This window comes from Pteropus medius, unplaced genomic scaffold, assembly GCF_902729225.1.
Source record: "Pteropus medius unplaced genomic scaffold, Ma_sr-lr_union100, whole genome shotgun sequence".
Classification (NCBI taxonomy): Eukaryota; Metazoa; Chordata; class Mammalia; order Chiroptera; family Pteropodidae; genus Pteropus; species Pteropus medius.
Window position 1 is genome coordinate 6,082,776 of NW_024342474.1, and position 11,204 is coordinate 6,093,979.

The 11,204-nt window shown below is 38.2% G+C and overlaps 1 protein-coding gene across 3 annotated transcripts in view; it reads left to right on the forward strand.

The window, feature by feature from the left end:
* The window catches only part of SRGAP1 (SLIT-ROBO Rho GTPase activating protein 1), a 229,900-nt gene extending 219,130 nt beyond the window's left edge, over positions 1–10,770 (forward strand). For all 3 annotated transcript variants that reach the window (XM_039865895.1, XM_039865897.1, XM_039865896.1), the window contains exon 22: positions 5,610–10,770. In XM_039865895.1, coding sequence (XP_039721829.1) covers positions 5,610–5,987 — 378 coding nt within the window. In that variant the 3' untranslated portion in view covers positions 5,988–10,770. The remainder of the gene's footprint in view (positions 1–5,609) is intronic.
* The last annotated feature ends 434 nt before the right edge of the window (positions 10,771–11,204 follow it).

Consider the following 11,204-nt stretch of genomic DNA (forward strand, 5'->3'; position numbering starts at 1 on the left):
TTAGAATTGACAAAGTAAAAGTACCTGTAAGACGATATTCATGGATTTTCCCATAGTTCTACCATTTTTACCCTCTAGTTCTTTTTGCAGCATAGGCCATCAGAAAATTACGTGTATAGCCAGTTACAAAGGAGGTGACTAGATTCAGGGTTTGCCATTTGAGTGATCTAAAGCATCTTCCAGCTATCACTGAAGCTTAAAAACTAAATAGCTCAAAAAAGAAAGGGAATGAGAAATGAACAAAACAAACATGGGAAAGTGTTAAAGATGCATTATTTTTTTTAAAAAAGCGCCCAAGGAAACCTGTATTGAAATGACAAATTTCCAAGCCACTTTCAGTGTCCTAACTAAAACAAATTTTGCATAACAAACTAGATTATGTGAGGAGTTTAATGTGTTTTTTTAAAAATTAAACCAATTTTAAGTACACAACAATTTTTCTGCAAAAAATCAAAAAGACTTTTGACCTTTTTGGTTTTCTCTGTTTGAAGTGCTATACAGGGCCCTTTGAGGCCTGTTTAAAACCAGTGATATTTGACTATAGCTGAATAATGATTTGAGCAATCCATAATATCACTGCTTATAAAAAGCAGGTGAAATAGGATTTAGGTTAGAGAGAGAGAGAATTAGGACCTTGGGGTGGGAAGGCATAATATAAAATCTATTTAACCCTTTTGCTTCTAGGACCAGGAAATCCTTTCATTGTAAATCATAAAAACAAAAACTCAACAGATAAACACAGCTCTGTACATTTTCTCTGGGGCAAATCCTTGTTATAAGAAACAAATCCATATGCTTAGCATCAAATAGAAGTCACATATGAAAGTAATCACTTGAAAAATGATGTCATCCTCACAAAATGGCTTCCAGCTGTGTTCATTATTTATCTTTCCATCTCTCATCTTCAGATTTTCCCATGAGGACAATTAAGCCTGCCATCATGGTGTTGTTCGCTAAAAAAAAACATGCAAATTATTTTATTTAACAAATCAATAGAATCCCTGATGGAGGTTTTTTTAAAAAACTACAATATCCATATGTGGTCATCGTCTTGGTTTATTCATTTAGCAAATCTCGATTGAGCATTTACTGTATGCCAGGTCCTATGCTAGACTTTATGAATGCAAAGTTAATTCAATAGCCAGCTGCTGCCTGAAGGTGCTAACAATCCAGTGAGGGAAATGGATGTGGAAATCGGTTACCACTGTGCAGTTTCATGAGGGTTATGTTCGAGGTAAGTGAAAGAAGAGCCTTTGGAGCAGACCAGCAAAGTGGTTCTCCATCTGCCCTAACACACAATAGCCCACCTCGTTTGTGTATGTGTATCCTAGAAAACATAATGTAAAATTTACCTTCTTAACCATTTTTAATTATAAAGTTCAGTAAAGCATATTCACATTGTGAACCAGATCTCCAGAACTTTTTCATCTTGTAAAACCGAAAGTGTATACCTATTGAAGAACAACTCCCCTTTTGCTCCTCCCCATAGCCTTTGGCTACCACCATTCTACTTTCTGCTTCTATGAGTGTGACTACCTTATATAAAAGGAATCATACAGTATTTGTCTTTCTGTGACTGGCTTATTTCATATAACATAATATTCTCAAAGTTCATCCATGTTGTAGCGTGGGGCAGGATATCCTTACTTTTTAGAACCAAATAATATTCCATTGTATGCATATATAAAATTTTGCTTATCCATTCATCCATTGATGGAGCACACTCCACCTTTTTGAGACAAATACTTTGTAATTCTCCCTTTACTATATGAAATAAATTGATAGATGGCATATCTAATTTAAAAATATGTATAAATCTCTGAACATAATATAAAGGAAAAATAAAAGGAAATAAATATTAAAACAAATGTATTTCAGTTAATGCTTAAATACACTAAAGACAAATGAAATAGACACTTTCACCAACATGTGGAATCACCATAAATACAATTAAAAATGCACATTGATCCCAAAAAACAAAAGTCCTGGACCCAATGGCTTCATAGGCGAATTTTACCAAACATTCAAAGAAGAATTAACACCTATTCTTCTCAGACTGTTCCAAAAAAATTCAAAAAGGAAGGCTCCCTAACTCCTTTTATGATGCCACCATTACCTTGATTCCAAAACCAGACAAAGGCATTAAAAAAAAAGAAAACTATAGGCTGATATCTCTTACGAACATTGATGCAAAAATCCTCAACAAAATATTAGCAAACCGAATTCAACAATACATTAAAAATATCACACACCATGATCAAGTTGGATTTATTCCTGGTATGCAAAGTTGGTACAATATCTGTAAATCAATTAATGTGATACACCACATTAACAAATCAAAAGATAAAAACCATATGATCATATCAATAAATACAGGAAAAGTGTTCTACAAAGTCCAGCATCCATTTATGATAAAAACTCTCAGCAAAGTGGGAATAGAGGGAACATACCTCAACGTAATAAAGGCCATAAATGGCAAACCTACAGCTAACATCATACTCAATGGGGAAAGGCTAAAAGCATTTTCCTTAAGATCAGGAAGAAGATAAGGATGCCCACTTTTACCACTCCTCTTCACCATTGTATTTGGAAGTCTTAATCACAGCACTCAGACAAGAAAGAAATGAAAGATATCCGAACTGGAAAGGAAGAAGTAAAATTTTCATTATTTGCCTATGACATGATACTATATAGAGAGAATCCTGAAGATTCCACTAAAAAAACTGCGAGAACCGATCAATGAATTCAGTAAAGTAGCAGGATACAAAATTAATATTTAGAAGTCGGTGGCATTTTTTTACACCAATGTTGAATTTGCAGAAAGAGATTAAGAAAATGACCTCATTTACAATTGCATCGAAAACAACAAAATACCTGGGAATCAAATTAACCAAGGTAGTAAAAGACTTGTTCTCAGAAAATTACAAGTCATTAAAAAAAGAAATTGAAGAAGATACAAATAAATGGAGGCATATACAATGCTCATGGGTAGGAAGAATCAACATCATTAAAATGGCCATAGTACCCAAAGCAATCTATAGATTCAATGCAATCCCTATTAAAATACCAATGGCATTTTTCAGAGAGCTAGAACAAGTAATTCTAAAATTTATATGGAACCATAAAAGACCCCGAATAGCCATGGCAATCTTGAGAAAGAAGAACAAAGTTGGAGGTATCACACTACCTGATATCAAACTGTACTGCAAGACTACAGTAATCAAAACAGCATGGTACTGGCATAAAAACAGATACAATAATCAATGGAACAGAATAGAGAGCCCAGAAATAAATCCATGCCTATACGCTCACTTAATACATGACAAAAGAGGCAAGAATATACAACAAGGTAAAGACAGTCTCTTCAATAAATGGTGCTGGGAAAATTGGACAGGCCAATACAAAAAAAAAAAAAGAAATTGGACCACCTTCTTATACCGTATACAAGAATAGACTCAAAAATGGATTAAAGACTTAAATGTAAGACCCAAAACCATAAAACTTCTAGAAGAAAACATAGGCAGTAAACTCTTTGATATTGCTAACAGTAATTTCTTTTTGGATATATCTTCTCGGCCACGGGCAAGAAAAGAAGAACAAATGGGACTATATCAAACTAAAAGCTTTTGTACAGCAAAAGAAACCATCAACAAAGCAAAAAGACAACCAACTGAATGGGAGAAGATATTCACTTATGATATGTCTGATAAGAGATTAATATCCAAAATATATAAAGAATCATACGACTCAACAATAAGAAAACAAACAATCCAATTAAAAGATGGGCAGAAGACCTGAACAGATATTTCTCCAAAATGCAGATGGCCAGTAGACATATGAAAAGATGCTCAAGGTCACTAATCATCAGAGAAATGCATATTAAAATCACAGTGAGATATTTCCTCACACTTGTCAGAATGGCTATCATCAATAAATCAAAAGAACAGCAAGTGTTGCAGAGAAAAGGGAATTCTCATACATACACTGTTGGTGGGAATGCAAATTGGTACAGCCACTATGGAAAACAATCTGGAGATTTCTCAAAAAATTAAAAATGGATATACCTTTTGACCCAGCAGTTGCACTACTGGGTATTTATCTAAGGAAAACCAAAACACTAATTTGTAAAGATCTGTGCATCCCTGTGTTCACGGCAAGAGAATTTACAATAGCCAAGATATGGAAGCAACCTAAATGCCCGTCAACAGACGATTGGATAAAGAAGTTATGGTTCATATATACAATGAAATATTGCTCAGCCATTACAAAAAGTGAAATCCTACCATTTGCAATGACGTAGATGGACCTAGAAGTTATTATGCTAGATGAAGTAAGTCACACAGAGAAAGATAGATACCACATGATTTCACTTATATGTGGAATCTAAGGAACAAAAAGAACAAACGAATCAAAAACAAATATAGAGGACAATCTGGTGAGAGTCAGAGGGGAGGGGGATTGGGAGGCTGGGAGAATAGGATGAAGGGTTAAAGAAGTACAAATTTGCAGTTGACAGATGGTCACGGGGATAAGGAGCACAGCATAGAGAATGCAGTTAGCATTAATGTAATGGCTAGGTGGAGAGCCAGAGGAGAGAAAGAGCAGTTAGTGGGATCGTTTTATAAACTATATAAATGTCTAACCAATGTACTGTATACTTGAAACTAATAATAAAAATTTTTTTAAAATGTGCATTGATGTAAGAGTATTGTTAGTCTTAACTCAAATTCTGTGAAATGTATTCCCATTAATGATGTGTTTTTTCTAAAATGGTGGACAATTCTTGGTCAGTCCCAATTATAACAGTATAATTTACATGATAGTTGCATTCCTAGAAAACTTAACACCATGAAAAAAATATTTTGTGTTTACATATAAGAAAAAATTAGGTTCTTGGATCAAGTTATTACAAAGGGATTTTCACTTAATAAATGTCTAGAGGACATTCAAAAGTTGAATAAGATGTGGGACAGTTCATTGCATGTAAACTATCTAGGACATTTGCAAGATATCTAGTATGCCTGGCCTCTGCCCATCAAATGCTAATAATTCCACCCTCTTATGGTGTCATTTTAAAACATACACATACATCATATTACAAAAATGCCTTCTAAGGAGCAGTACCACTTCCATTGAGATCGTCAAGATCACCAGGGGAATGCTTACAGTGGTTTTTGAAGAATTGCTAGGAATTAGCCAAGTATGTACTTTGTTACATGAATGAAAGAAGCCTGATTTCTTCAGTTCACTTTTATTTCTTGAGAAGTTGTTGCAGTATCTAAATTTAAGCTACCTTTTACCGTAAAGAAGAATACTATATAAAAAAGTCAACGTGTAAGATGAAAACTACCAGAAGGCTACGTAGTGCCTTAGAATAACAAATGTTTGGTAAATGGCTCCATGAGCCATTGCATCTTGGTCTCTTAGACGTTCAGAGTCAACATAATTATGCGAGATGGCGTTATGTGTATACACTCTCTATCAACTATGAAATTGAAACATGCATACTTTTGCTGGACCGTTTGCTTTGAAATGAAGAAATATGGGTTTCTACACATGAGTGTTAATTATCAGTTTTTTTCTCTCTCTTTCTGATCATTTTACAACAGGATATTGAAGAGACGATGAATACTGCTTTGAACGAACTTCGAGAACTGGAGAGACAGAGTACAGCAAAGCATGCCCCCGATGTGGTTCTGGATACCTTAGAACAAGTAAAAAACTCTCCCACGCCAGCCACTTCCACAGAATCTCTCAGCCCTTTACACAACGTTGCCCTCAGGAGCTCAGAGCCTCAGATTCGACGAAGCACTAGCTCCTCCAGTGATACAATGAGTACTTTCAAGCCTATGGTGGCACCGAGAATGGGTGTGCAGCTGAAGCCTCCAGCCCTACGTCCAAAACCTGCTGTTCTTCCAAAAACAAACCCTACCATAGGACCTGCACCTCCTTCCCAGGGTCCTACAGACAAGTCTTGCACAATGTAAAAACCAACTGAGCAAGGTCATTTGGGGAGGTGATTAAAAAAAGAAAATGGATTCGTGACAAAAGTCAGCAGACCATAACTTTACTTAGTTTTGAGCTTATAACTGGAGATCTTCTGGCTTTTCTATGTTCTTGAATGTAATGTCTGAAACTAGCTAAATTTAACATGGGCATTTGTATTTTGTAATTTCTTTTTTTTTTTAGTAACTGGACGTATGTCATTTTAAAGACAATAGAAACACTTAGACTTACTTGAAAATTCAATGCTGCACCATTTGTAATGAAGGCAACACCACTTTGCTCTCCATATTATGCAGTGCTTCAGGTTTAGTGTAGCCTGGGTGAGTCAGAAACGTCTGGATCCAAAGGCACAAGAATCTGATTTCCAGGCTTTGGAGTATAACCAGTATTTGTCTGTGGTACTCGGGGTAATGGCTGAAAAGTGACAGTGGCATTATTTGGTAGCTGACAGTTAACACCTCTGACTCCATATAGGGGACAGGGTTCAGCTCATGCGAATAAAGACTTGCGGTTGTCACAGTGGGACCTTCAGCCCACGGCCTGAATGAGTCGGATGATTGCCTCTTTCATAACAAGTCATTTCCCTGGGTCCAGGTTAAAGACTCAGCGGAAGGGGGTGGAAATTCTGCAGTTATTGCTTGAACTGAACCTGGGAAAAGGAGAGAAAGAGAGAGTCCTCCTGAGATATCCATGTGACTCCTTCCATGAGCCTGATCGGGCCCCAAGTCCATCCTGTGCATTCGCAAAGGACTAGAACATTCTCATTTTAAAGACTTTCTGGGTACACTACTCCACAGACTCCTTCCAAGATCTGTTGTTCAATAACTGCCTAGAAAATATTTCCAACTCCACCAAATCCCTATGTTCTCCTCTGTGGAAATGGAGAAAGCAAACAGCACACAAGTCCTTGGTTCACTCAACCTTCTCTTCTCCTGACGAAATGACCTTGGTTCCTTTAAACATGTACAGAGGCGTAATGATCCTAAATTGAATCCCCAGCTTTCCTCTCCTTTTGACTCTTTGAGCCAACCTAGAACTGGTACCAGAGTAAGAGCCGTGCCGGCCACGGCGGGAGGATGACGTCATGGTTCCAGGATGACTTCCTCCCAATTTTGCACCCTGGAACCATGACTCTCTTTTCTTTTTTTCATGTGGTCTCTATATAACTCACATAGTCACATGAGCTGTTAGGAGCCCTCTTTCTCTGACATCCTAGCGCATAGACAATTTTTAGTTAGCCCATATTTATGCTATATTTCCCTCTATCTTAAAAAGGTTGTTTTGAATTTATGATTTTTTTTTCCCTGAGGTACAAATCACCATTCTCCCACCAGCAGCAACTTATATCAGCTGTAAATCTATGAGCATTTTATCAACTCTATCATTGAACTTACTGAGGAAGAGACCTTTTTTTTTCTTTAAAAATAATAGATGGCCACAACTAACCTCTCTGGACCACCATTGATTTCCTTCTAGGTTTAATTTCAAACTGGTAGCCAACAGCATGCCCATCTAAGAATTACATAGCATGGACTTTATCAGCCCATTGGTGAATGCATCATGCAGGAAAGAATGAGGATCTGTACTAAAATCAAGGTCATGAGAACCTCATGACTTTGATCTCTACCTCAGTTTGCCAATCTAAACATTCTGATGCAGACAGATCAAATAGAGATATTGTCATGTTACTGGTTGCTTGTCTGCAGTCTAATTTCATAAATGTATTGAATAGTGAATTTTTTTCCAAGTATTTTCAGGTATGGTAAGTTTTTAAAGCTCTTAATTTTCAGACCTGTCCTTTTTGCCCATTTTGAAAAAGGGGCCCAGCTCAGCATCTTGTTCAACCCCTCACCATTTCTCTTGAGCTTTAGTGGTCTTTCATCACCTTGGACACATGGGGACAGCCAGGACTGAGTACTGAATAGCACTAACCCTTTTGAACAATCTGCAGATTCCCTAGGAAATTTAAACTTTCCTAAATTCTCTCCCAGTTCTCTCTGGATTCTACTTTGGTTTCTAATTTTCTGTTGCTAGATGGAGAAACAGAAGCAAAGAATAAAGGTGGAAGTAATTGAGGGGAAAAGAGAAACTAAATCTCTTAAAAATTAAAAAGGATTTTTAAACACCAGTTTCCACTTTTGATGGAACAGTAAGATGTTAACAGAGGGCATCAAAAGGGTAGAGGTGTTCTGAATTTATTTAGCGAGGGTGGGGCGGGGGTGTAGGGATGGTATCTTTTATAAGCTTTAACTTCAGCTTCTCAGATATTACTCCAAGCTCAATTCTCCAGGCTTCTCCCTGGTAATCCACCTATGTCGCCTCTCTTTGTTTATACCTGTGATGGAATGAGGATTGCCTTTTTGCCACCAAATCAGGACTCTGCTGCCTGGAATGGCAGAGGACATGCTGCTCTAGACCCTCAGAGCCTCAGAGGCTGTGCCTTCTTCCAGGAAACAGCTCCTAATACTGACCCATCACTCCCTTACTTGACCCGTCTCTGTCTCTTCTCCCTAAACCCCTGTTGTCATCCTGAGGCTTTTCTTTTTTTCTTTTTTTTTTTCAATGCCCAGAGAAAGATGTGACCTCAAGATGAGTAAGGACTCACCTATCCTCAATTTGTTTAGTAAAAATCTTCAGATTCCAGAGATAAGACAAGGCAGCCACTTCACAAAGGATCCAAAATAACACCCAGTAAGCTCATTAAAAGCTTCAGAAGCTGAGCAGCTTCACCTGGCCTGCTTTCCAGCCATGGACATAGCACACAAAGGGGAGGTGGGAAGGCACAAGGAGTGGGAAGAGAATAATGAGTCCTGAGATGTTATGCTTCCAGTTTCAAGGATCTTACCAGTCCTCATGTGCATTTTGGGAAAGGGATCATTTTGATGATGGGGAAATGATGGTTCTACAAAGATTACCTGACTCCACTTACACAAGACTACCTGTATGTCCATGTCCCCTCCATTGAACTCGCTGAAGTAGATTTACCAAGCCGGCCTTTTGGTTCGGGTCAGGACGTTAGGAATGAATTACCATAGAGATAAAGATAATAGGACACATTTTCTGATGAGTGCTCTGTAAATGATTTCAACCTGTTATATGGCCCTTTGTAGAGCTCTTATGTTCATGTTCAGTGTCAACGGTATTGTTCAACAGTTGTGCACGTTTCCACACAACATAATTTGACGTTGGTTCCCCTTGAGCCACCCATGGAATCATCTACAGCAGGGTCCCACGTAATCTACTGCAGTGAGCACGAACACCAATGTATATAGAGCACTACGGGTTAGATTGTATCAGTTAAGAGTTTTTTGTCTTTGTACTTAAGCCATTTCCAAAATGGGCTTATAATTTAAGGAAAAGAGGAAAGTGGGAGGATAGTGGTCTCCCTAGCATTTGGGAAAGATAGCCTCTGAGGTCTACAAACTGAAGATACCTTGATAATTATAGCTTCTGAAATATAAAGTTAAAGAGTATGGGTCTGTGGAGGGATTTAGAAAACTTTAGAACTGGGATGACACTCATTTATTCCTGACCACACTAGTGAGAGGCCACAAATGTAGGAAATGCACTTGGAACTGAGCCTTGCTCTGAGTTAACCACCGCAGAGGCTCTGAGCCACAGAACAGCTTAGAAGGCTCTACCCATGTATAAATAGAGCTTCCTACTCAAGACCATCCTGAGCTGAAAACCCAGCCTCCAGCTGAGCTGAGGTGTCAGTCAGGGTTCATGCAGGGTGACTGGTACAGCTTCATTCAGATCAGTAAAATGAACTGGAAATTGAGTTTTCACTTACCCTAGTATACTTTAAAAAAAAAAAAAGGTGTCTACGTGATATAATAGAGATGGGTACCTGTATCTTTAAATTACGTAGGGAACTTTGTATGTTTAAATAATTGTACTGGGTTCCATACAGCTTATCTTAGAAACTATTTAGTAAAAGAAAATATATAAACCGTGCATTTGTGAATGCCCCCCTTAGAGCATTCATCCAAGTTCAATGTGTCGTGTGATGGTTATTATAGATGTTTAGAATAAGTGGCTGTGTAACAGGAGAGACTGCTATTTACCTACAGGCTCAAAGGTAACTCCTGCCCACGTAATTAAATCGGTGTTGTCCTTTCCTGTTGGTTTGATCAGTTGCAGTACTGGTAGCTTCCTGCTTGTGACTGTTACCTAATCGTGTCAATGTACATATGTAGTATGTACATGTGAAAGTGCCTTTCTATTTTCAGAGTTGTAGCCTTGCATTTTACTGTTTCCCCTTTCTTGCTCCGCCCACCTCCTCCCTCCTCCCTTGCTCCTGTCCCCAATTCCTACTGCCTATTTGAGTGTTTTGAAACTTCCAACACTGTTCCCCAGCTTCTTTCCATCCCACCTTCCTGTGCCTCCGGTGCTCAGTATTGTCCTGTCTTGCATCCTTGTCGGTCATCAGACTTGCTTTCCTTGTAGCTGTGACTCTGCCTTCCACACCCCGCAGTAACTCTCCCTGAGTCCTCCCACCTCCTTCTCTCACGTGCTGCTGTCGCCCCTTGCGTTCACCTAAAGGCTCTGTACTGCCTCTTACCATTATATTCCCTGTCTCCGAGGTGAAAATAAAGGGGGATGCTTTTACAGTTCTGGAAGGAAAATGTTTTGTTAATATTGTTGTGACAATGCACTTTTATGTATAGTACTGTACATTTTGGCATGTATCATTCCAGGCTTCAGTACACAGTCAGGTCTGTTCACCGTGTATCTTTATAATAAATAAGATAGCTCTGGCCACCTTTGTCTGCTTCCAATTTGGTGTGATTCTCCGTGGTGTTTGCATTCCTCTCTTTTTTTTTCCTAATCATTATTTACCCCCCAGAGAGCTGAGTTGCATTAAATAATGTGAAACTACCTTTTTAAGAAAACGTTATCTCATTTGCATTTTTGTGAATTTGAAAATGAGGCCTCCGGCATAGGATGTTGTTCGTGAAGCCGGGGTTTTTTAGAGTCATGTTGGGAGACACCTGTGTAGTAAGTGAAAAGGGACTGGGAGAATCTTAACTGAGGCTGAAAGAGTGCAGTTTTTCTAAACACCAGATTGAAATCTTTCCTTTGAGAGGGACTCCTTGGCATAGTAAACCTTGTCAAGTTGATCTTTGCTTTCGTTGAATACACTGAAATGCAATCCTTAGGTATAGACTATGCTTAGAATTCCCCTATGTATTGAT